The sequence below is a fragment of the Polyodon spathula genome, chromosome 7 (assembly GCF_017654505.1).
Source record: "Polyodon spathula isolate WHYD16114869_AA chromosome 7, ASM1765450v1, whole genome shotgun sequence".
Taxonomy (NCBI): domain Eukaryota; kingdom Metazoa; phylum Chordata; class Actinopteri; order Acipenseriformes; family Polyodontidae; genus Polyodon; species Polyodon spathula.
In genome coordinates, this window is record NC_054540.1 from 56,665,448 (window position 1) to 56,692,595 (window position 27,148).

General features: G+C 38.7%; 1 protein-coding gene across 1 annotated transcript in view; it reads right to left on the minus strand.

The window, feature by feature from the left end:
* Positions 1 to 226: 226 nt before the first annotated feature.
* The window catches only part of LOC121318905 (THO complex subunit 2-like), a 40,364-nt gene continuing 13,442 nt past the window's right edge, over positions 227 to 27,148 (minus strand). The window contains exons 16-39 of the mRNA XM_041256100.1: positions 24,355 to 24,439; positions 21,597 to 21,690; positions 20,956 to 21,036; positions 20,679 to 20,775; positions 20,010 to 20,127; positions 19,301 to 19,480; positions 17,194 to 17,358; positions 16,337 to 16,612; positions 15,541 to 15,682; positions 14,677 to 14,834; positions 14,394 to 14,522; positions 14,103 to 14,234; positions 13,657 to 13,841; positions 11,729 to 11,910; positions 11,341 to 11,443; positions 10,526 to 10,929; positions 10,244 to 10,302; positions 8,058 to 8,093; positions 5,205 to 5,324; positions 4,546 to 4,612; positions 4,257 to 4,405; positions 3,709 to 3,785; positions 2,932 to 2,982; positions 227 to 1,042 (exon numbers count right to left, since the gene is read on the minus strand). Coding sequence (XP_041112034.1) covers positions 2,955 to 2,982; positions 3,709 to 3,785; positions 4,257 to 4,405; positions 4,546 to 4,612; positions 5,205 to 5,324; positions 8,058 to 8,093; positions 10,244 to 10,302; positions 10,526 to 10,929; positions 11,341 to 11,443; positions 11,729 to 11,910; positions 13,657 to 13,841; positions 14,103 to 14,234; positions 14,394 to 14,522; positions 14,677 to 14,834; positions 15,541 to 15,682; positions 16,337 to 16,612; positions 17,194 to 17,358; positions 19,301 to 19,480; positions 20,010 to 20,127; positions 20,679 to 20,775; positions 20,956 to 21,036; positions 21,597 to 21,690; positions 24,355 to 24,439 — 3,067 coding nt within the window. The 3' untranslated portion in view covers positions 227 to 1,042; positions 2,932 to 2,954. The remainder of the gene's footprint in view (positions 1,043 to 2,931; positions 2,983 to 3,708; positions 3,786 to 4,256; positions 4,406 to 4,545; positions 4,613 to 5,204; positions 5,325 to 8,057; positions 8,094 to 10,243; positions 10,303 to 10,525; positions 10,930 to 11,340; positions 11,444 to 11,728; positions 11,911 to 13,656; positions 13,842 to 14,102; positions 14,235 to 14,393; positions 14,523 to 14,676; positions 14,835 to 15,540; positions 15,683 to 16,336; positions 16,613 to 17,193; positions 17,359 to 19,300; positions 19,481 to 20,009; positions 20,128 to 20,678; positions 20,776 to 20,955; positions 21,037 to 21,596; positions 21,691 to 24,354; positions 24,440 to 27,148) is intronic.

A 27,148-nucleotide genomic window follows, 5' to 3' on the forward strand; every position in this document is an offset into this window, starting at 1 on the left:
AATCACTGTGATTATTAATTTTAACGCATACTTATAAAAATAAGAAAAAACTACAGTACATAAAAAAAGCACCAATTTGCATTGCACAGCTCGAATCATTCAGCTGGTCAATTAAACCTATTAATTCAGCTTGACAGCAGGTATTGACACTTGTCAAATGTTCATGAAACAATATATCTTCCCAGAGCACAAAGAATGAGGCACACAACACAGTTATTTACGACCCACTGAGAAAACTATCATTTATTTAGGAAAAAAAAAAAAAAAGCTTACACTGGCAGAATACAGCAGATAAAAATTGCTAAAAAGTAATTCTGAAACTTTGACTAAATGTTGGCAATACAAATCTGCAGTTATACAAGCCATACTTCTATTTGTGTCATCAAATTATTCAACTTTTATACAATTCATTTAAAAACACTGTGAGGAAAACACGCACACACACAAAAAAACTGCAAGGAATATTTTAAATGAAACTAACAAATAATCTGATTTTAATTACAGGGAACCATTTTATTATTGTACACATAATATACAAATAGACCATTTTCAAAATCTGAAACAAAGCTACTGCTAAGTATATATGGATTCAAATAAAAAATAAATAAAATGGAGCCCAAATGAGATAAATGCAAAAATAAGTATAACTGTAATGGGGAAACACCGACAACAAACCCAAATGCTTTTCCATTTGCAGGAAATTCATAAAAGCACAGGCTGGGCTGTGGACAATCTGTAGGAACAGTATGAATTCAATTATATTGTCGTTTGCAGCACATTGTGCTCATAGTACAGGTTTACTGAAAATACACAGGAACATAAAAAAGATCTATTTAAAAAGACACGAACACACAATTTTTATTTTTTGGGCAAAACAAAGAATATTTGTTGCAGGCAGTGAATAAACACGTTATACTTGAGCTGGGTCCTCTGTTTCCACGGTGATCCGTACAAAAAGGAAAAACAATAAAAGCCTAACTCCACAGCATCCAGGTGCATTTTAGTAAAATCAGGGACTGTGGCAGCCGACAGCAAATTCCCCCTGAAACAACAATGAGCACAGGTCAGACAACACGTGCACACACAAACACGCCTCCTCCCTGTGCCCTGCTGGTCCCACTTGAAAGCCCAGGAGGGATATTACAGTGATCTGCATTACAGATTATAAAGCGCTGCCGACGCTACTCGCCTCTGCTGTTTTAAAGGGGTATCAGGGGGCGGGTCCTACTAGCGTCACATCTGTTGTTTTCTCAACTGTTTCCTACAGGAGGGGTTTCAGTTTATATCCCTCCGTTTCAAAGCCATGTATCTTTCATTCAGGAATATCTTTTAACCCATTAACCCTTTGCGGTCCTACGTCAGACCAGGTCCGACATCATCAAAAAGACGTCAAGCACTGGTCACTAGTTTTTTCGAGAAAACCTTTCAATGGCCGAGTGAGAACCAATAGGAGGCGAGAGAAGTTGAAAAAAAAAAAAAAAGGGGGGGGGGTGGATCTGAGCAAAACACAAGCACCACAGAGATAACACGGACACAAACAAAGACTGCTGCTTCCGCATCTCAGTATTCAAAGAATATCACAGGCATTTGCAGAGGTTTTTGAGATGTTACAGTAATAAAACAATGACTTGGAGCGCATTATTGAGGAGTTTGGTGATAAAACGAGTGATCAGGAGAGGATTTATCAGTATGCACGACTATGAAGAGGTATGTGATAAATACAGCTAACAAGGGGTGGGGCAGGGCTGGAGATGCAGTGTGTCCTGTTGATATGCAGTGCCTTTTAAACCTGTTTTACTGTGGGGGAAAAAAAAAAACCCTTTAAAACAGCGCATGTAAAATAAACTGCACATGTGAAAATAAATTGGCCATGACCCGCCTGACAGGTGCTGAATAAATGGACTGCCAAGGGTTAAGTACCAAATGCATTTTTCTTTGGAAAAATATAAATCAGAACACAAGCTGTATGTATATAATCTGACACATTACATTTTTATTAAACTTACATTTCACAGTTAACAAAATTAGTCAGTTTCCATAACATTATAGTTAGAGAAAAACAGGTAGGCAGCAACTTGACAAGTTTTTTTTTTTTATTTACCAACCATAATTATAGTGCATGTTCTTCAGCATCACTGGAGATAATAGTTAACATTGTATAGAGCTATTCAGAAAACTGTTCACCTGAAATGATTACTGGAACATTTTTTGTCTCTTTATATATACATAAAGAAAGACTTTCAGTTGCTGAACTACAATTCGAAGGCAGTTAAAATTAGCATTAAAATACTTCTCTTAAGTATATGATTGACTGCTGACCACAAATTCCACACAAGCATTCCAAGTTATACCATTACTTCAGAGTTGCTTGGACAGTTGTGGCTTAAACATGATTAGTTATTCTTTTCAACACGGCTGTAGTTGAGTGGTATTTCTAGCAAGAGATTTAGTAACATTTTCTGCTAAATGATGTTAACACACCACTCTTACAACAACTGCAATCCGATTTCAAACAGGGTCCTCTCGGTCAAAAATGGGACATGCAAAAGACCATTGACTAATGTGGAATTGTGAAAGTATACAGGTTTGTGAAGCAGAGAAAATACCGAAATAAACACCCCGTAGTTTTCAGGTCTGTGAAAATAAAGGTGTCTCGTTTCTCACCCCCCCAGTTAAAATGTACAGATGTAGAAAACATTATAAATTATGAATTGTGGATATACAATAAGCCATAAAACAATAAATATTTGATTCAAATGCAGTGTAGGAGAGGGACGTGTCCCTGCATGAACCTAGAACTTTTTGTTAAAGAAAAAAGTCCTACAACTCCAACTCTCCCTTCAAGGCTGTGCATATGCCACCTGACATGTTGATTAAGTGTTGCAGAATAAGAATAGGTTTTTAACAGCAAGTTCTGAAATGATTCCTCACCTTGATGGCTGCATCAACATACATTATCTATGCTTGTCTGATGATTTATGGGTACCATTGTTAAGGGAAATGGTTTTGTTTGTTTGTTTGTTTGTTTGTTTAGATAAACTTTACAATGTCAAAAAACTGCCTAAAATTGACTAACTTTGGGAACACCACACAAGCCTAGTCATTCAAGTGCAAACATGTTTTATAAAATGACGAGAAATAGCATTTTTAATTTGCATGAAGACTAAAAACAGTAAAAAAATAAATACAAAAAAAACAAAACAGTAAAAACAGCACTTGTTTGTGGGGTATATATAATAATATAAAATATACACAAAAAAACCCCCTAAAAAGATATGCAAGCTGCTGCAAAGCTCAAGTAATACAGCCAGCTGTGGAGCTAATATGGTGCTGCATGCGAGGATACTCTAGCAGCATTCTTCACTGGAGTGTTACAGCAGATTGGTTTTGTTTACTTGGAAATTAAATGAAATGTTTTTGTTTTTCCTATAGAAGTGGATGATTGTAATAGCATCTGATAGGTCGGTCTCTGCAGGTAAAGGGGGTCCCAGTTGCCCAAACTCCACACATCAATTTGCCATGTGATCACCACAGACACCAGCACAGCTCTGCCATTGATTCTGCACACTGGAAATGAGTGTCAAGGAGTGCCTATCTGCACACATGGCTAACTCAGACAGCTCTGGATAGCCCGTTTGCAGCAGTGCAGTTTGACTGATATGGAAACAGATCTACATCTCAAACACAGATTCAGACAGTAAAGGATATTGTTTTTTGTCTTCCTTCGCTCCAGTGCTTTCCCTCTTCTCTTTCTTTTCAGCTTTTTCTTTATCGTGTCTTGACTCCTAGAAAAGGGGAAACAGTCAGAGTGACTTCACTGATATACAGCACATTCACTGCCTTCTAGTCTTTGTTATACAGAGAACGTGCAACAGGGTTTGAGATCGGCAATGTCCTGTTTTATCTAAAGGGCAAGAGACAAAGAAATACCCAGAGCTACTTCTTTCAAATAGTGAAGCTTACTGCAAAAGCTACAAAACACTCCGCAGTTTTAGAAATGAAAATGAAATGCTGAGGTCAATATTCAAATCAAATTAAAAAAACCAGACTTGTACTTTATTTAAAAGAATTGTACTCTATTAAACTGTTCATGCCAATGTTTTTTTCATCTCTTTGTATAACATGCACATATGTATTCTTTATGAGCATAAAAAAAAAAATAAATTTAAAAAAATCCATAAAAAAACCTAAAAGTTCCACAAACTAAAATCAAGTCTAAAGAGCAGGTACGGTAATAATGTGTTTTAAAGAAATACCTTTTTGCCTCCAGATGTACCCTTCTCCAGTTTGGCTGAATCACTTTTTTCTTTGCTAGATGACTTTGAGCTTTTGCTTTTTTCCTTTTCCTTCTCGTTGGGTTGTGGGGAATCGGATGGGCTTTCGCTCTTGCTGTGCTTTGAAGAGTCTGCAACATTCAAAACCACAGCGCGTAATTAGAAAGAGAACCGAGCGAAACACTAGGGGGCTCAACGATGAACTGAAAACAGAGATGCAGGCAGATCGGAAAGTGACGAGCAGCATCGTTTACACCCTTTCATTACTTACTTGTTCCATTTTCATCTTTCCGGCGTTTTAATTCTTGAGCCACTTCACGGTCACTGTTTGAATGATCCTTCAATTAAAAGAACATTTAAAATTCAGTTAATCACACGTTTACCCCAGCCATACATCTACTGAACTTAATGCAACACCCCACAATGAACTACACCAACCAGTTTCTACTAAACTTAATGCAATACCCCACTATCACCTACACAAACTAGTTTCGCAAACAGGATTTTAAATGTACCACTGTTTTTCAATGCAAGAATGATTTATCAATGGCCTATGGTAAAATAAGAGAACTGGTAAATCAATCACAATCTCACTCCTCGTTCTGCATTATATAGGGGAATATCACACACATTTCCTTGCTGCAGTTACAGTGGATTTACCTATATCATAAGCACCAGATACAACCCCTAGCTGCTCTTACTGTAGTTGTTGGTTGATTTTTAGATTATTTAACATAACAGCCTGCAACATAGTGGCATGAAAGGTTAAACTCAAAATGTAGCTGATGGTGCCAGAGAAAACATTGAACATGCCTACTGAAGACTTGAGGGTTACTTCATGCGTGTGAGAATCAGCTGGCTATTGATGCACTCTCCCATCTTAAATACAGACCAGCTGGGGTCTCAGGTAGAGGGCGGCGTGCTACTTACTCGTTTCCGCTCCTTCTTTTCTCTTTCTCTCGATCGATCCCTGGATTTCTCCATATCTTTCTTATCCACCTCCCTCTCTTTGCTCTTGGATAGTGTGGCTGTGCTGTGGTTGGTGTAGTGCTGGTGAAATTAAGGGACATGCACTTTGTAATTGGGGTTACCGGCATGGTAAACTTAAAAGGATCAAACACTTATTCCTGGTGTCAAATTATTACACCTTTCCCAGCCTAAGAACCCAGTCCAACACAAAAGGCACCGAACGAAGAATTATTGTTGGAAATGTGTTTACTTGTAACATGAATGGATATTTATATTATCTGCAGTATAAAAGTTGCACATATCCACTGCACAGCGATGCATCACGCAATTGCGGCACTACTTTTTACACCCCTTTTACAAAATACAGAATTAACTTGCGCTTTATTTTATTCCTCTGCAATGAAAAAGTAAGTACATTGGGATAAACAGTGGCTCTCATTATACCATGCAGTGCTGAGCAGAGGGTCAGCTGCTCACTTAATACTGTGAACAACCCTTTATATATCACTGCACATTTATTTCCTTTGCCGTAATTAGGCCTATAAGAGACTCTGAACATTCCTTTATTTGCAAAGTTATGTAAAGCTGCAGGCTCCTGTGTGTTCAGATAATCTCTAGTCAGTGAGGGCCTTTTATTTATTTTGATTGTATTTTTCTTGGCTCTATCAGAATCCATGGTGTAAACCAAACTAAGCTATATAAATACCCAATTAACTGCAAACACCACATTAAGAATTGTGAAATAATGGGTGTAACACTGGAACAGGTATCGAAGGAATTGATTAAATGTGACCACTTGTTTTCTAGAAGAACACTTAAGGCATTAACCAAAATGATTGTCTATTTGTTTCTCGGACAAAGAATAAAACACATATGATTCAATATACAGTGTTTACAGCAGCATTGGGTGGCACTAAACATACTAGTACAATAGAGCCAATTATCCGATCTTTGATGAGCCGTACTGTCTAATCAATTGGACGCACCTGTAATCACGTGATGAATTACGTGTGGTGTATTATGCACACAGCTTCTGCCACTAAAACAGTTACGAGATTTAGCTGCCAAAAAAAGGACCAGCAGACTGAGGCAAATGAAAGTTACAGAATTATTCAGACCACCAAAACCTTAGATGGAGCACTGTGAGCTTAAATGGTTGCAGTTAAGCAAATTAAAACAGCCACCTCGTTCTTGATTTTAATTCCATTTCATCAGTAAGGGCTGGAGATCCTGTCTGTTATTGAGCAGCTAAGAACTTTTCTTTTATTCAGTTCAATTGCATGTTATTACAGTGCCTTAACAGCAAGTATCAAAGTATAGAAACACTACTGAATTTTTGAAGACATTCCTAAAATTCTGTATCAAAGTTGTAATGAACTGAATTCTGATGAATTTCAAAATTTGGTATATTTGGTACTTTTAATTACAGTATTTCATTACCTTTACTAAGTGTTAAAGTTTTGCTGAATTGCATTTCATTTAACAATTTGTAAAGCTTTGTAACTGTGTATGCTTAATGTGATAGAATAGGTTACTAGCTATATGTCAATTGGTAATTGTGTTTCTTAACTTTATTCTATATAATATTAAAGGTACAGTAATTGTTATTAATATCTTATGCAAACTAGTATCAGTCCCAATTAGTTTGGATAATTGACTCTACTGTATTTCAAATTGTAACTGTACAGTCCCTAGAATTGAATTTGCAAGCAAAATTGTAATTATACAAGTTTAGTATTTAATTTCCAAGGCGTGTTTTCTTGTCTTTTCTACATAATATATACCTCTGCCCGAGAGACAACCAATTATTGGGGAGGCATTCAAACATATTCTCTCCCTGCCTTCTGTGTCACTCCTTACAGCTGCCACTGTCCAGTTAAAGCGAACTGAAGAGGAAGCCCTCACTCCAGCATCACAGAGGGTAGCTGATCGGTAGATGACACTTGGTGTGAGTTAGTGCAGGATCCTGCAGTCACACCCAATCTCACCCCGCAGAGGCTTACACAGTGCAAAGACTTTCCAGACGGATCAGGGGACTACAGTGGAGGAAATGCACAAATAGCACCACTAATTAGTGTCAGACTCCCAGCTCTAAATCACACGTGACTGCTGAAGAATGCTTTGGCAATTTCAGGGTTTACCAACTTGAGCAATGGCAAGCCGGCCACGGTTATACAAGCTGGAGACAAAGCTTTGCCTTGTCTGCATGGCTGCTGGACTCTGACAGTGCTTTCCAGAATTAGCACACACAGTTTAAGAACTCAATTTGGTATGACTGAGCAGCCCAGTAAGGTTATTAGGGGCGCGCCAGGTAACTTCGGAAGTTGCCTGAAATCTAATAAGATTCCGACGATAATTTTTGTACTTGTGTTTACTATGGGTGTACTACAGTGGATTGTAGTGTGAATCTAAGTCACTCACTATTTACTAGCACCAACACTTGTTCTCACCTAAAGGAAGAGGCATTTGAAAAGAAAAAGCAAGAAATGTTTTAGAAAATAAAAGTTCACCAGCAGAAAAAGCCTCGAGAGAGTCACAGAACATAAAATGCAATAGCTGAAAAAGCCTGGAGGTTAAACATGAGGTTGAGACCAGACTGCTGTCACTGTTTTCTGCTTCCAAACCACACTCTCCTAATAAGCAATCCTGTATATAGAAGAAAATATCCGACACTAAATGTTCAAGTGCCTGTACACCCTGAAAACACTAAACTTATTGATTGTTTGCCCAAGGAACAAGGGAGCTACATAATTGCTTTAGAATAATACAGTTAGAAATGAAGAATGCTTTGATATTAAAACAGACAATCCAAACCTTTGTGGCTGAATCCTTGAGTTCGTTGAGATTGTCCTGTAGGAATGAATTGAGATGACAGATGAGCTGGAACAGTTCTCAGAAACCAGGAGATTGTGGAAGCATGGCTCGTGGGCACGTTACACATCCAGCTAGACCTTCAGGGACTAAGTCTTTGACATCGTTATTTGGAGGCAAAAATGCTTCAAAACGTTAATCTTGTTTTCACAGCCTGGACCTACAGCGCCTAATTGATGCCATTTCAAATATGTAATAACGTATTAATCTGTGTGTGTGTGTGTGTGTGTGTGTGTGTGTGTGTCAATATATATATATATATATATATATATATATATATATATATATATATATATATATATATATATATATACGCACATGGTACAACTTCACTATAACGATCCACGTTTTTAACGGTCCCAACAACAAGAACAGATTTTGTCAATAAAAATTAGCCCTAATAGAACAATAACTTTAACAGGACTGACTGGATACAGTGATCTCAGTGCTCACTGACACTGCTTTATCCAATGTGAATGTGTTATTCTCTCAGTGAATAACAAAAGAACAAGGTTGGCTAATTCAACGGGTGTGAGGAAGCACCTGCAACCAGCTAACTGCAGCCAGGCAAAGTGCGTAAAGATGGGTAGCACGAAATAGTCTGTCTCTGAAAACAAAACTTCAAATCAATGATCTGGACCATAAAAGAAAATCTCAAGCCACACTCTGCCAGAGTACAATTTTTCCTTTTTCATTCTTTACTGTTTTCTTTTTAAACATACCGTTTAAATGTTGACCAATGTGAAGTAATCTTCAAAAAAGTATTACATATTGACATTCAATGCAAATTGGGTGTTCTTTCAACATTCTGGTGAAGCAAATTGCCAAACCATATTATAGTGATAGGTCCCATGGGGGTTCGTTATAGTGAAGTTAGACTGCATATCTATACAAATCCCTGAGAAAGAACTAATCTGCATATATCAAAATAAACAAAAAAAAAAGGGCAAGCCTAAATCATGTAATCAGATTTTTCTTCCTTAAAATTAACACCAGTTGTAATGTGGGTATTTTACATTATAAAATGCTAAAAAGACTATTCTGCAATATAAAACCCTAGAGTGGATTGTTTGCGTGGGAGTGAGTATGTGTGTGCGCGCGTGTGTGTGGGTGGGATTTCGTGAATTCCAACCAGATTATTATTCTACTCATAATAAATATCTTCATGCTATTTAATTGTGTTTCAATGGAGCCTGGCTGCTTAAGAGCACAGCGGTTCTTGCTAGTGTTCTTTATGTATAATTAACAACTTACAGTCCAAAGGGGCTCAAAGCAATGGGAACGCAACGACCTCTTGGTAGGTTAGGGTACAGAAAGAATTAAAACACACGATGCCTGGAGTAGTGGCTACCCAGATCCCTCCTGAAGGCTACGCCCACGTTTTTGTGCTCGTGGTTTGCCACTTCGGCTTTCTTTTGGCTTGCTGGTGTAGTTGGCTGCTTTATATTCCTAACGCAGGCCTCAGCAGGACTGGCATGGGGGATAGGATGACCCTTTCGAGGGGAAAGTGAGCACAAGGGTGCACGCTGACTGCATACTGCAAATACATCTACAGGAGACTCGACCGCCAGACTTTTTTTTCTAAATGGAACTCCTTCTCAGAAGGCACACATAGGCAACAGGCTCATCAGGGGTCCTGATGAATCCAGAGGTATCCAGGTAAAACGCCCATGAACAATCCAGGAATTCCTCAGTGCAATACTTTCTTCAAAAAACAAAACAATTAAAAAAAAACCAAAACACTCTGCTGCTCCTCTTGGCTGGGAAGACATTTTGCTCATAGCAGTATTGCACTTCCCCCAAAAAAATAACACGACAAAAAGTTTAAAAAAAAAAAAAAAAAAATTCAGGCACTTGGAATTTTTTTTCTGCATGCTGTCGTTGAATTTTTCACTCGCAAAACATTTGCTATTTACAAAATTTGTCCTTGAACGATAATATTTCTTTTTAAAAAAAACACAACACAGTCCTCCAGTATAGACGTGGAATGCAGTTTTCTATTTCACCAAAACAAACTGACTCCAGAGGCTCCAGTGTGCACTTTACATCAACTTGCAGGGAGACGGACACTTTGAAGAACACCAGAAGGGCCGGAAATAGGGATGCTGCCTTCCTCAGGCTATACTAACCTTAACAGTGGAGGAATGTGATGGTGAAGAGTGGGTATCAAGTTTGCGTCGCTTTTGTTCTGGAAGTGGGGAGGTGGAAAGAGATTGTTTTGAGTATGGGAATTACAGAAACACTGAACACGCTACTGGCTTTCTACTTAACCCACTACCCAACTTTATAACTACAAGTAAACGCCTCACTCCCCCACCCCCCCAAAAAAAACAAAAACAACAAAAACACAAAAACACACACTCCTAATCCTGGTTACTTGCTCTTGCAAAGCTGAACGGACTTCCACTCACCCCTCTCAGACTCTGAGGATTCGGACCTGGGAACGGGTGACTTCAAGGACCCAGTCACAGCTGCCTTCTCTCCTTTACTGATCTCCTTAGTTTTGGCTTCCTTGGCTACATCCCTCTCCTTGGACGGTTCCTTCTCGGCAGACGACTTCGACTCGCCGCCACTCGCCTTAGCTTTGTCGTCCTTGCTGGCCTTCTCGTCTTTCTTGAACTTCTCCTTCTCGGATTTGGGGGTCTTCTCCTTGGTCTCCCGGATCTTCTCCTCTTTGCCTGGCCTCTCTTCTTTCTGTTTCTCCTTCCCCGGGGCTTTGGCCTCTGGAGTGGCAGCTGGTGTTTTCTCTTTCTTCTCCTTATTTTTTTCCTTCCCGCTTTTATCTTTGTCTTCCTTCTCCTTGATTAACTTTGTGCTAAGGTGAAGCAACAAAAATGGCCAGGCTATTTATAATGGTTAATCACAACCCATACCTGTAACAAACTAATGAAAGCCACTGAGAACAGGTACAGTTTAGTCAGCAGACCAAGTATCACCACACTGCTTTATAAGATTGCACAGGGTACAACCTAATCTGTTTAAGAATGCCACTTCTACAATCAAATCAAGCAGTGAATAATGATTGCATACAAATAAAAATCAAGCTCTCAAGGTGTGCTAAAACTAAATTTATTCCTATATTCAATTTATTGTATAGCCTCAAGTGAACATTCAATTAAATAAAATATATTTGTTTTTTGCATTAAAATAGTTTCTTTAGTTCACATTGTAATATTCTGGATGCATTTCTCTGTTGCCTGTGCTTCTTTCTGTGATCCTTTCTTACCTATTTGTAGCACCATTTCCATTGCTGGTGGTCACCTTTGGTGTTGTATTGTTGGTTTTGCTTGCAGCTTTCACAGCACTCTGAGACTTCTCCTTGGATTTTTCTGTGCACGATAAATACAGTTTCTGTAACCTTCTACATTCTGCGCTCGGGGTTTATGACATCAGGTAATCCAAGCCTCTGAAGAATAGGATTTGTAGGCTGGGTTGTAAACACCATACGCTAGAAAGGGTAATGTTAAAGTACTGTATATGTGATACATTTAGAACCCTAAAATAGCTGAACAATAAAGCAAATTTAACCCATGATATGATCGGAGCAGGGGATGGTGAAGTGGAAGTGGGGTGGTAAAGTAAGACGGTTATTGTGAGCCAGCTGTGGACCTCACCGTTCTCCTCGGAGGCTCCCTCCTCGGGTTTGCCGGTGCTGGTGGCGGACGCAGGCTTGCCAGTGCTACCCGGTCCGTTCTGCACAACGGTAGAGCCGGTACTCCTCACTGGAAGCTCTTTGTGGTGGAACTCGTTCTCGGGGACCATGTACGGTTTCCTGCTTTTCAACTGCCCAGAATAGCTGCAAGTCGCACACATTGTTAAGGAGGCACAAACAAACAAACAAAAAAATAAATAAATCAAAATGCATTAAAGAAAAAAATGAATACAGGTATTCGGAGTTTGCACATATTGCTGGTTGAGCACAAAAAAATGCATACGTTTTATTAAAATACAAAATGAAATAAGAAATACAAGTATGACTCATGAATATGCAAGTGGATTGTGTGTAATTTGTTTGTTACGATGTTCTTGTTCTCAGCCAGTGATATACAAGCTTTTCCCTTTGGGATAAACCATGTAGGGAGAGGGTTAAGTTCAAACACACTTAAGGAAGCATTCACACTGTTGATTTTGAGCAAAATACCATGTAAGTGGGGTTGGGCTTGTCAATTTAAATGGCTTTATTTATTATTGTAGCTAAAAAGGACAAAGGACTTTAGTTTTTCTGCTGTTGGGCACTAGACCTACTTTAGGGAATAAACACAATCCAAAATATTGCCAAGGAATGCCAGAGCGCTCCCCAATAAAAATATCACATCAAAACTACCATCTGGTGACTATAACGAACCTAAACTGGAATCACCAATAGACCAGCATTCTCAACTAGCATTGGAGCTAGGAAGGCCCTTGCAGATCATTAGCAGAACCTTAAAACAAATTCTAAAACTCACAGAAAGCCACTGCAAGCAAATATTTTACATATATATATATATATATATATATATATATATATATATATATATATATATATATATATATATATATATATACACACACACACACACACACATATATATATATATATATATATATATGTATGTAGTATGTATATATATAATAAATAAATAAATAAAAACCCACTGTTCAGATACATTACAAATCACCAAACAAGGGGAGTACAATGGTAAAGTCCTTCAAGATAGTCTCCAAATTGACATTTATCTTAATAGTGTCAGCTGGTCTGGACAGGAAGAGGGAGTTTTTCTGCTGCAGTTTTGCAGTAACTGAAGTTAGCAGTAGATTACTTCCCCTCCCCCCCTCACTGCACCAGCCACTATCTAATTCAGAAACTAATCTCTCACTACAATGAATATCTGATTAGATCACTTCATCATGACTGGATAAAACTGGGGAGATGTGATCCCAGCAAGTCCACCTGTTAAAATGAATAGTTTCCATTAGCCAACAACGAGGGACTTTACAACAACCGTGACCTTATCTTGCCATTTAATCTTCAAAGGAATTGACTGCAGTAGAATCTAACCAGGAAGCGTGGGGAACAGGCTCCACATGTAATTAATGCGGCAGTATTTGCAGAGAAAATCAACAGCTCCTAATGCACCGCAAGCAGAAAACCTCAATTAAAAATAAACTGGAATGGCTATTGATAATCTCATCTGCTGTAATTGCTATGGTTAGTCCCCCGTCCCCCCCCACACACACAAGCATGTGCACAATGCTGGAAATTGCTCTCTGCTCTCTTGAATGTTACAGAGGGGGAAACTGATGATATTTTCATATTGGATAATCAGAAAGTTAAGAGACAGTGGGCAGGCACTAAGCAGACAATAGCATCAAATTCAGCTGAAAGTTTTAGAAGGAAAGACTAATAAGCCTCAGTATTGGAGCAACAGATCTCAATCAGAAAATGTAATGGGAAGATAAACATTAAAATTGTATTTTCAGCCTGTGTTTTAACATGAACTGATAAATGCTAAAATCGCAGTGTATTGTAGTATCACTCAATTGTTGGTCACTCCGTTACCCCATAGCCAACGCATAAAGATCAGGCCTCTTCTCCTTCTCCTCTAGGCAGATCTTGTGCACCCTGCGCTCCAGGGCTTGCCCCAGGTTCAGCACTTTGGGGTAGCACAGCAGGATCTTGGTGAGCACAATCAGGATATTCCGGATGTGGGTGTATTCGCCAGTCTCCAAGCAGTGCACCGAAGCCTAGGGAGAGAAATACAACACAACATCCATTTCCAGGTTTTCAGGACTTTGTTTCAGTGTTCCTTCAGATGACGCAAGCGAAAGAGAACAGTGCATACACTGCCAGGTTGCAGAATGGAAGGTAGCATGGTCATGCAATTACACTAGTGTTCTCGTTCTGTTCTCTTACTTACTGCTCCTGATTGCACAGTTAAAAAGGGGAGCACTGTACTTACTTGAGTTAATTTATAGTGCAATCTTTAAAAGGGAAACAGTACGTACTTTAGTTAATTTATAATGCCACTTGTGGACAACATGGCGGAAGTTTTCATAATCCAGCTGGTCTGCCTTGTTTCCTCCATCGAAACCGGTTGCCCGCAGAATGGTCAGAAAACCTGGGTAATTTCCACACTCCTAACAACGAAACAAAAATAAACCTGATTTAATTTTGAGATGATTAAAAACAACCATTGAACCTCAAGGTGACATTTTATTCTCAAGCTTATCTCTTCTTCTGCTACTGATCTATAAAAAGGTATGTCAAATCTTTTAAAAGGTTAGTTTTGGTTTTACCTTTTCGTAGATGGCTCTGTCGCTGTGCCACCTTGTCACAGTATCCAGCATGCAGCAGAGGAAGCGCCCATAGCGCCTGGCTTCATTCTCTGTGCAGCTTGCCACAGTGTAAATAATGTCAGAGAAAACCTTAAGAGGAAAGAAAACGCCAACATCTCAACAATTATTCTCTTTAAGATGGTGCAGGTGACATTACTTACAGACTGGCTTAAAGTTCGTTGGTACTAAACATGCAAAGAATATCCTAATCCTACCTTATTACCCGAGTACAGCTCAGTCTTACCCTGTCGTAGCACAGGAGGGTGCAGAAGTTGGGTGTTCTCTGCTGGTGCACGAGCTCCACAAAGCGGGCGCAGTAAACTGCGTCGATGGCAGAGAAAATGCAGCGAGGAAATATGCACAGCTGGAGGAACTTTGTGATTGTCTCGTTCTTGGTTGATTCTGCAGAGAAACAAACCGCTTAAACCACAGTTACCAATCAGCAATCCCACAGGCCAGAGCATTCATCTTCATGTGAAATTATCATATATATATTTAATATATATATATTATATATATTATAATATGTATATATGTGTATGTGCATATATATATATCCGTGTTTGGGTCGTGTGTGTGATATATATACATATATACGCACACACACACAGCAAACACATCAGTGGCAGAAAAGCCAGCTTCACAATTTCGATTACTCACACTCAAATGCTTTTTCTCTGTCTGTCTGATCAGAAAAACAGCAGCTGCTAAGACTCTGGCATCCACTTACATATAATGACCATTTTGTTTTTAAATTCAGACCACAAGATGCTGCTGGGCTGCCGATGAAACATTAAAAGATCTTTGCGACACCCACACAGGGAAGTATCTCATTTACAGGGGGTTAATAACAAACCATTTCATATATTTTGATTAAATTATACTCAATTATTCATGGAGTACTAACATTAACATCTGTCCATGCAGTACTGGCGATACAATCCTCCATGTGCTTGTTTTTGTGTGTCGAATTTTTACATTTCGCAGTATAAAAATGGACAAAAAAATGGTTTTATTATTGATCTAGTTGGGCTCTTGAAGCAAGAATGACAGAGTAGTGAAGAGCAGTGAGCAAATGTTTCTCACAGGTTACAGAAGCGTGACTTACTTGCTAAAAGCCAGTTGTCTTTCTCCAGTTTCAGCCTCTGCAGGACTCTCTGGACATGCTCCAGCTGCTTCTTCTCCTCCTCCTGAAGCTTGTCCTGAAGCGCAGTACACCTCTCCTTCTCCTTCTTCTTCTTGTTTGGGGGCTGATTGGTATTAAGGGGACAAAACAAGACGATAACACCACCACACATTACTACAGTTCAGAGAGGCTGGAACAGTGAGACGTGCTTTTGGTTTCAGAATCAGATCTCGTCAATTATTTATCATCATTTTAAATCTTACCATATGTCGTCCCCCCCCAGTTAAATCTTTATAACAATTTAAAGATTTAAGGCAGCCAAGATCCCAGTATTTGTTTTTATTAAAATGTATTATTAGCTTTTCCAGCGGTCATTACCTGCTGGATAATTGACTTTTGCAACAGTTAGCTTTCCTTAATGGAAAAGAAGGTCAATTTTCCATGAGCAATGACCGCTATGGAGGATATTAATGCATTATAAATAAAAAGGTTTTTGTAGGAAGACTTTTTTTAAAATGTGTTTTTAGGCTATAATTTGAAATTGATCGCTTAGACTGCTTGGAATTTATGTCAGAGTTTAAGGTTTTTAAGATCACTCCACTGAGACTCTGCTGGCTGATACGATCTGTGTGATTCATATAAAAAATTAGGGAAAAGAAACCGTTCCGTTAACATATTCCATTACAAATGCATTATTTTAATGTTAATCTGAGCGGGAATACTGTATGTGTGCCAGAATATGCGTTTCAAAAAACAGAGTATCCAACAAAGCACGTACCATTTCTGGATTTTCATCAATGGCTTTCATCTGAACCTTGAGTTTGTTGACCTCCCTGTCGTAGGCATTGTGTGGCACAGCGAGGTCGTACATCGTGAGCGACCAGAACGTGGCATAGAACTGAGGGCTGATGTCATCCCAGACCTTGGGGGGGTGCAGGGAGACCACTGAATCGTGGACAGGAGCCATCACCAGATCGCAGGCCGCAATGTACTTGTGGACTTTCTGCTGCTGCCGGTTTCCTTTTTCAGTCTTCTTCAGCTCATCGTATTTAGACTGCAACGAGGGATTGTATAAAATGTGCCTGGCATCGCTAAGTAAAACTACAACACATGCTCAAAGAGATTGAAAAAAAAAAAACTGGGTCACAGAGTTAAATATAATTACAATATCTCCCTGCCTTTCATAAACTGAAGCAGACCCTGGCACTGCAGGATGGACAAGACTAACCCCAGAATGGCCAACATCTGACAGGGACACTTGGCAAGACATTAGGGAGGCTTTTCAGAGTGCAGAGAATACCTTGTGAGGTGACAATTAATAAAACACATCCCAAATGAAACACAAGAAAATAAATTGTACAATGAACCATTGTACTATAAAGGCCGCTCTAAAACAACCCGAGAAACATTAAATAAAATTCACAATCCACAATCCATAGAAGAAAAGTGTATGTGTCAAATGTCGCCATAAAAACTGTCTAACAGCATCTTGTACAGAAATGAAAAATGTCTGCAGTGAAAATATAAAAACACCACCCACTCTTCAATTCAAGCCCCAGACAGAAAACCAGCAATCAAGCAGCAACAGCTTTCACAGATCCTGGCTGGCAGCCAAGACTTATCAATTCTACTTACCAATATTTGGTGTGCGTACATGGGCCTTGACAAGAAAAATGCTGCATCGTGGGGCGTGTGGAACTGGTTACAGAGGATGTCGACGGACGGCACTCGCTTTATGTAATCTTCTGTGCTGAGATTAGATGCTAAAAATCCTCCAAACTGTACAAGCGTATCGTGACACTAAACGGAGACAAAAATCACTGTCAATCCTCAAGCACAATGTGAGTGTACATGTGCACCCTGTATGTGAGCACAGATGACATGCAGATTCCACGTGCCTGCCTTCAAACGTCCCAGACATGGAATATGGCAGCCAGGAGGGACACCTGCACACAGAGCATCTTCAATCGCTGCAAGCAATTCGTTTTCCCATACAAGTTCCAGTCCTGGAATTGATTATCTTTATCCATTTATCCAAGGGTTCCAACATTCAGCAGGCATGGAGCTTAGCTGTGCCAAATAGCAATGCCTATCTCTATTCACAATTTGCACATAATGTTTTTTAATTCAAACCCATAGGCTTATAATAGTATTCTCCCCTCAACAAGAGGCTTGTGTATTTACTGATACTATTCATGCAGGAGAATGAATGAATGAATGAATGAATGAATGACTATGTTTTGTCCTGGTGGAGGGTTTCAATACACCACATAACACTGAAATTCCCCCACCCATAAGGAGTGTGGCACATCGAAACTTGGGTAATTTCAATATTCTGGGGTCAATCAACACACATTTCTCCAGCATATGGTATTGTTGTTCCTCGTTTAAATATATCACAATGCATCAGGAATTAAAATAATTAAACCTAACCAATAATAATAATAATAATAATAGAAGTTTAATGAGACGATTCAACTGGGAACAGAAGAATCCCAGACTAGCAGGAGAGTAATTTCTAGGGTCTGCATTTACACTTGACTTTCACAGTACAATATGTTCACAATCTGTTCTTGAAGCCAATTACAGATCTGTGAGGCGCTAACGCCTCCATGTCTAATACCTGCCTCCATGTACTAACCATGCTTTACAGATTTAAAAGTAAAAAACGACAAATATGTTTTTGCTAGATGTATTTATTTATTTATTTTTTTTACTGCATTGGGCTTGTACATTAGTATGTGATGTACCCATTCTGCAGCATTAATATAGGGAGCGTAAATGTGCAACTTTTCTGTATTTTCCTCAATTCACTTTGGGGACATGATGCATTTAATATTAGACTTTTTCACTGAACTAAAATAAATAAATAAATAAATAAATAAATAAAAACATTTTAAAAATGAATTTCTTGGACTAGTCATTTGGAAAATTCTGTATGCAAAGAAAAACGGGTGATCGTTTTAAATACTGCAATTTGAATCATTCACAGATTAAAAGGCATTATACTCCAAATCCTGTCTTTTGTATCCTAATGTTATGCAGTACCTTTAACTGCAAGGTCTTTAGCACCATCTGCAGTAAGAATGCACACAATTTGAATATGAAAGGCGATTCAGACAATCCATCATTAGGAGATTCTCTTTCAAACATCACATCTGGGAGACCATTTGAAAAAATATTTGATAAAAGACGTCGGTCTGATTGCTCATCTATTTTATCAATATGTACATATTCACATGCACCAGTCAACTGTATTACAGCTACATGCTTTATTCACAGAAAAAATATGCAATCATTTTAGTTACAGTTAACTATGCTGCAGGAACAATTATATCAAAGATAAATATGGAGGGTGTCAAAAAGATTTATGTTTTCTATATTGTACAAATAAAAATACAAAGCCATGCTTAGTATATAGGAAACATACTTCCAATTACTACTGGGGCACTAACTAAGGCTTTACAATGCAATTTGTTTACTTACTAGCCAAGAAACCTTATAAAAACAGCCCCTGTTTTTATTTTGATCTGAAGACTTTTTTTTTTTACTGTAATTCAGGCTATACAGATTTCTACTGAACAAAAACACTCTGTTGCTTCCTGGTATATATGACATATCTGCATATCCCAATTGAAGGTAATGCACAATGATGTTGCACAATAAAAAGGCTTTTAAAAAGTACTGGTGATCGCTCTTTTAATTCGAGGGATTGCAGTTGCACTGAACGGTTTGTCTTTACCTGATCGTAGAGCTTCCCAACAAGTTTGAGATGCTTCTCTCCCCCTTCCAGAAAGACTACTCCATTCCTCTGCTGGGCCATGAGCAGACAGAGTGGGAGAGCCAACTCATGGTCCAGGAGAGCATCCTTCAGCCTCTGTGATGATTTCTTGGTGTTCCGGATCTGTCCAAAATAGCCACCCTATCAAAGAACACACAGACAAGACAATCAGATGGCACTGAGAAAGCAGTCAGCCAAGCCAATCAGAGCTAATTCAGATTGTATTGAATACTGGCTGGAGCAGAAGGGCACTTTCACACCAAGCTGACAGATCACAGTGCACCAATAAGGCCTAGACAGGGATATTCTTTGCTGCTTCACTGCACATAGCTGCTGCTGTGATGAGGGTGCCAAAGAAGGATTTACCAGGGCCATGTTGTAAAACTACTGCTTCATTTAGAGGAAGGCATGAAACTACGCAATAAGTACAAAAGGGGGAAAAAAAATAAATAAATAAATAACTAAAAACAACAACGAATTAAAAAAAAAAAACACACCACCACTGAACTAATATAACCAGACAGTGCTACAGTCAAAAAAATAAATAACTTCCATTTGCTATAGCATCAGGTTTATTGCCTCAGGGTATGGCAAAGCTTTACTTCACACGGATAAGCAAGGCAAACCCTGCAGAAATCAAACACAATCATTTTGCAGGCTGATTCCTTACCTCCGCTTTTAGCTGTTCCCCACCAGTCATGGCCTCAAGTTGTTCTTGTGTCATCTCGTCTGCAATTTCAATCCCAGCCATTTTCTGAACCACTTCTTTGAGAATTAGCAGATCAAAACTACACAGAGGAGACCACAAAACAGTTAACTCATTAGAAAACAAGCAGTGGAGCCGAGCTCAAGAAACGAACAAGACAAACAGCTCTGAAGTAATCTGGTTGAATTATTCATGCTGCCTTAACGCCCATATCTTTAGGGTATTCGATCACAGTTTAAACATCTTTTACATTCGTTTTTTTTTTTTTTTTTTTTTTTTTTTTTTTTACTTTTGGTTTCTTCGCTCAACTGAAAAAGCATTCCCAGCGGCTGGGGTGAATGCATTGGCCTTTGGATACATCTGGATGTTGTGTACTTTATTGGATACACCTTGCCACCTGCCATGTCTTGTAATTACATACTAGATGGACAAGTCAAGTCACTCTAATGGTTAGAACAATGTAAAACTGTTATGCTGTAAAACCGGAAAACAAAACTGGATTTAATTTTCTGGATACCAGCCAAATAGAATGTGGCGGTAGAACAGGGCAACATAATAGAAACTATACAATGTGATTATTATACAGCAGCTCCAATGAGGATACATAATATAGGTTACCATTTCTATACACACCTTTTCCCAGCTTTAAGCTGATTTGTCACATACTGAAGGAGACCTGCCAGCTCTATAGGGTACTTTCTGAAAACGGAACCACAAAGACTTGCAAGGCCTGTGGAAAAAGATGGTAAAACAAAATACAATGAGAACAAAAACAGGGATCAGAAATGCATCTGTCCAACATGCAATAAAAGGAAAGTAACTGGACTGGTGCGACCTTTGAAATCATTTCAACCCAGGATGGAGGCACGACGCACGGAGAGTGAACTGTTTTTAAAAGGAAACTACTTACTCTGTAGCCAGGCAGAAATGGTGGTGTCATCATGCTTCATTTTCTCCTTCTCAGGATTAGCCAGCGCTTCAATAATGCAATCTTTTGAAAGGGTTAAGGACAATTACCAAAGTGCTTCCTGCACCTGAATTTGAACTGTAAAACCTCATCCGAACCACCGACACCACTAGCGGTATTATCTTCCAAACATGGATAAGCCTCCTGCCTAAAGCCAGACCCTTAAGCAAAGGCGAGAGCGTGCATGGAGGATTACAGGTAGCTCAATGCATCCTGGGTCCAACTGAAGGCAGACAACAACCAAAATGTTAACATATGCACATATTGCGAGCAAGACAACATGAAATATAATATTATGGATATTTTTTCCACTATATGTTTCACTGCATTTAGTGATGTTAAGGAGGCAATAAAAGCTTTGTCTGCCAGTCTGACAAACGAAATCATCACGAGCAGTCTGGCTCTATAAAAAGCTTGTGAAATAGTGAGAACGGCTCAAAACTTTTTTTTTTTTTTTTTTTTTTTATTACTTTCATGTCATATCCATATTGCAGAGCTCTTCATTCTTTCCTTCAGCAAAAGCCAAAACAAAATGTTGCTTCCTGCCTCACCAGTTAAGTGTTCTAAATCATCTTAAAGGATACAAGCCAAGACGTCGTAGTTCAGTGAAGTGAGATACTTCAGAGAATCGACAACAGGTGTTATGAGGTTGTCATACCACTGGATCTGAGACAACATCTACAAATAAAGAGACAGAACTTTCAGACATAGCAATAAAGAGGAACAGGCAGCACTGCTTTTCAAACTGGCTTTCAAATCATTTTGGAACATGCCCTCTCAAATATTCTAGAATTTCATAACAAAGGCCGTTCTGGGATAACTTGTCTGCATGGATGGAAATAAGACTCCCATTGTATAGCAGTTTGAGCCATTCCTGGTTTTACTATGAGTTTAATAAGAAACACCTGTGCTTGTTATCTATACCTAGGCTAATTAGCCTCGTAGTAAAACCTGGAATGTGTGAAACTGCTATGCAATAGGAGTCTTATTTCCATCACCACATCTGTAGCTATGTTGGTTTTTCAAAATTACACCTTCTCGTGCAACACACAAAGTAAAGCACTTTCTCAGAAAAATCATTGGTCACCTTGAAACAGTGCATGTATTTTATATTTATTTATTTAAATATTGTATCTACTAAAATTCAGACTGTTTTGTCTTCGGGGCTTTTTCTGTTTTAAAAAAACAAAAATAAAAACCACATCTGTTTTCAGCTAGACTTCATACAAGAAACCCTGGGTTTAAGTCTCACAGCTGCGTCTGTTGAAAATGCTAACAGGATGCATGTCATTATACAGCAGACACTCACATTATTCACTCTGGTGACATGCATTTTGTTTTGAACCTGCACCTGGAGTTGAAACACTGGAGTGAGAGTTACAAGGTTAAAGGGTGCTTGTGTTTGCACGGTCTCATTCTAATCTGCTCCCCAAAACCCTGTGGATCAGCCCTTGTCAGATAGGCAGCAATACTGACATGCTTCGTTTCACCCTCCACCATCACCACTCACAGTGAAATGCCATTCGACAAATTAACCTTCACTCTTAAATGACTCTTTCCTCCACTTGTCTTACAAAAAAAGTTTTATTTATTTATTTATTTTTTAAAATAAGCCTTAAAAGGGATACTAGTACAGGGCTCTAAATGGGCAAGGCCAAAATAGATTTGTAGAAGACACTAAGGCCAAAGTGTAGGATTCATGTATATAAAATTATTGACCACATAAAGAACCAACACAGTTTAACTTAATAATAACAATTTATTGATTCAGAATTTTTTTTTTTTTTTTGTCAACCAGCAGCTTACAGCTCTGGCCAAAAGTTTGCATCACCTAGAATATAAGGTTCGAGACAATTTATATTAAAAAAATAAATAATAAAATAAAAATACCGGTATTAAGACAAAAGTCTACCGAAAGCCATTAGCAGTGCAGTATTTCATGTTCGATTTTGAAATGTCAAATTGTTCAATCTGTCTATTTTTCGTTAAATACTGTGGAAAACTACAAACCTGTATGCAATTCAAAATGTTAAAACGTAACATTATTCAGCAGGTTTCATTTCGACTTTCAGACAATTCGACAAGAATAGTTAATTTTATAGGTGAGACCAAATTTTGTCCAGAGCCAGAGCCTGCGAGGACACAGCAGCAAGTGCTGAAGCCAGGCAATGGCTTTTCACTAATCCATAGGATCGCTTTTGTTCAATTTTAATAGCCTATATTCCACTCAGTTTAACATACACTAAACTCAGAAATCTTGTTCCCATGTGTAACATATAAAATAAGAATCGCTGTGTTGCATTTACGGATAAAGCTACCAACTTTCCGAAACCTAAATCAGCAAACACTGTTTCAGGCAATCCAGTGTTCTTTCAATGAAAACTCTTCTTCACCTCAGTTTAATAGTGATGTTTTTGTGCATGGAGCTCATCTACACTGCCAGCTGGCTGCCAGGAAACAGAATGCAGGCAGGCGGAAGGTTTTTTAATTAATTTTTTCAGTTGCTACAAGTGGAGCTGCGCTGCGTGGTGAAGCCATCTAATATTTACTCTCTCTACAGTTAGTTGTTAGTCTCTACATATTACTTTTTTTATTTTCTGGACTCTGAGATGGCACTGTTACACTCGACAGAGATCCACATGCTTGAAAGGCAGCCCCTGGATACAACAGCCACCCAGATCACCTAACCGTGTTTGGATCCAACGCAGGCGTCTCGAGCTGCTGTAGCTGAAAGGGCACTGCGGCAAGAATGGTCTTGAACAGACATACATTGAGGGGCATTACGGCAACATCTGCATGGCTGGCGTTAATTTCGATTCCTGCTAGTCTATATCATCTACATGGTCATAAGATTTCCTTTTTTACATGTCTGACATCCTATTACATGCGTTCTCCTTCACCCTCGATTTTGATTATTTACCATGCTTTCAGGGGACATTTTTGCTGGAATAGTTAGTAAGCATGACACAATGAACTAAACTAAAAACAACAGACACAGATAAATGTTCTGAACATGTACATGGAAAAAGAGATATCATATCTAAACAATGAATAAAAGCCAGAATTCTGCTACATTATTACATTACAGGGGAACAGTCTAACCACCAAATCAATGCATGATTCTACATCAGGCTGTTTTCATGTTAGCTACTTACTTCTCGTTTTGACATTACAAATGTGCGGTTGACACCAGTCAGTCAATATTTTCAAAGCAAACCATGAGAACAATGAACATGTATGTTCCCACAGCAGCAAGAAAATAATCAAATGAGACCACATCAAACTTTCTCCATTCATCTTGCATTATCCAATTATTTCTGTCGAAAGCAATAAAATACATACGTAATCAAAGAGAATGGTTGGGTTGCTATGGCTCAGCTTTCCAATCTGTCTTCCAGACGGCTTCACGTTTTCCTTGGTCAGTCGCCTGGAAAAGGAGCGCAGATGACGGGAGTGTAATCACACTTACAATAGAGAGGAGTGCGGAGGCAGGGGGCCAACTTAAAATCACTTATCTACAATGCTGTAGCGGACATTTTAATATCACCACCATGCTGTAAAACCTGAAAACAACAAATCAAAGACGGGCTCTGAATCTTCAATTAGCGAAGCCACGTGATTAGCAGCAGCCCTTGTATTCCAGAGCTGAATAAAAGTGTATCTAATGGATACGCTGTTCGACACCACTGAATACTTTCATTTCAACACTTTGGACCACACTTATCAAGGCCTTTGCACCACACTGCAACTTAAAAGTGAAGCTAACCTGTTTGGAACATTAAGAGGTTTATATAATTAGTTACATATGTTCCTTAAGGGGTAAGACACATTTATAAATGTTGTCCTTTGTACTTCAAGGAAATTGTGCTGCCTAAACCCTTACGCAGCTTTAACCAAAGTGAGCAACATTTTAGTGCGAATAACTTTCATTAAACAGTCCCACCTCCACCTGTGTTTATTTCAGTGTGGAAAAATACGAAGAAAATAAAAACCTGGTAGGATCAATATGATAATGATTTAGACCAGTGGTTCCCAACCTTTTTCGAGGGAGCACCTTGGTGGCGCTTGAATTTTTTCCCCACAGACCACTTGTCACGTAACTGTTCCCTCATGTAGCAAATTAAATCTATCCATTTCCATTTCTACTTATTGCACTCGCCCATTCACTAACTTCGCTCAACGTACATATAAAAAACACCCCGGAATATAAAGACAAGTCTGGAATTTTGAACAGACAAAATGCGCCATAAATTATTTAATTAGCATTTGTTTCCCATTAGACAGCCGTTTCAGTTAAATGCTTATTGCGCATTCACTCAAACACATCCATAATAAAAGAAAACGGATTAAAGGGGACGAATGCACACTCCACACATATCTTATAATAATAGCTTAAAGCTGTTTGTTGTGTTGCTTAGTAATAGTAGTGATTGTGCAGAAATGCAGAAACAAATTTTAGGAGCAATCTTAATAAAAAAAAAAATTAGGTCTAACATGACAAATGAATCCAGTTTGATGCTCTTGGATCAGACAGAATAAATTATATATATATATATATAAACACAGGCCAAAAGGTCCAAGCATTTGAGATTACAAAGTGCAAAGGAATGGTTGAATGGTGGCACGCCTGCTGAACAAAATATGTTTTTATTGATGTACAAGCGAAATGAGGCTGCCCCGAAACAGCACAAGGATAAACAAAGGCGGGCACAGATATGACAAATGCAGTTCTTCAGCTCAGCAGTAGCTTTAATAAATAATGAAGTGGCAGCTTAATATTGAAACTGGGAGATTCAGATTTCATAAACAGAACAATCTGTTCATATAAATCTGAGGACGGTGGCATTGCAGTCACTTCAATTTTCAGTTTGGCACTTCAGCGCTTTTAGCTGTACAGTTTTCCAATCTGTAACTCCTGCAAATGTACCACTCCACTGATCCCAACATTACATTACTGCAGCACTGCAGTCCCCAGCCATTTATCAAGGCCTGTGCTGATCAAAGAATTCCTGCTCACGTGATCAATCTGCAGGGAACCCTCTCCCTAAAACACAATATTAAGCACAGGGACTCCTGAAAGGTTATTCTCCCCACTAGACATGTTTGGAAATCTGAGCAATTTGGGGAAATGCACTTTATTTGGCTTTGAATGGAAGTTTTATTAATGACTCAAGGAAATGATTGACACAAGCAAGGCAAAACGTAGCAGATACATTTTGTGACAGCACTAGTGACAAAGCAAACTGGGCAATATCCACGAACAAAGAAGGATTTCAGTGATGCTTCTGTGGTTTCTTTAGAATCAGGCATTTTCTAACAGGGAATTCTCACTAAGGGAATCAGTGATATTCATTCATGTGAACAGGGATGAATTCCATACATAAAACCTGTTATCCATGCCTAAAAGGTTAAACCCATCTGGTTAAAGTAGGCCTATTAATGCGGTTTGCCAATTAGCTAAATTACCAGGTTTAGGCATTATTATCAGGTACAGTATACAACGAATTACTGCTTCAGACATTCAGCGAACTAGCTGACAAAGCAGAGTTTGTGATAATGATGTGGTGGTGTGCTACAGACACTGTTTATTCTCTCGGAAGGAAAGCCATTTTACCAGTTCAATCTGGAGAACGGTAATAGTAATATTATCTTTTAATATGGGGAATAATAAATATATATAAAATATATATATTTCATATATATACACACACACACACACACACACAGACTAACTTCACTATAACGAACCCTTCTTATAACGAACACCCGTTTTTAAAGATCTCAACAGCAAGAACCGATTTTTTCAATGCAAATTAGCCCTATTAGAACGATCACGTACAGGATCGACCCAGATACAACAACCTCAGTACTGACTGACAGTGAACTTTCTCCAGTGTCAAGTGTGTTACTCTCTCAGTGAAAACAAAGACCACGGTTGACTGATTCAAAGATGACCTATTGTAGTACGAATCATGCATTACCAATGCAATCGTTGCCTGTCTGTCACCTTCACACAAACTGCAACCAGGCCACGGGCATCAGGAGTAATCTAGGCTGGTCAGTTTTTTCAAGAGAAAGGTCATGTAATTACTGTATTCAGCATGTAAGTGTACATTCTTTCCTGTTCATTTCTTTC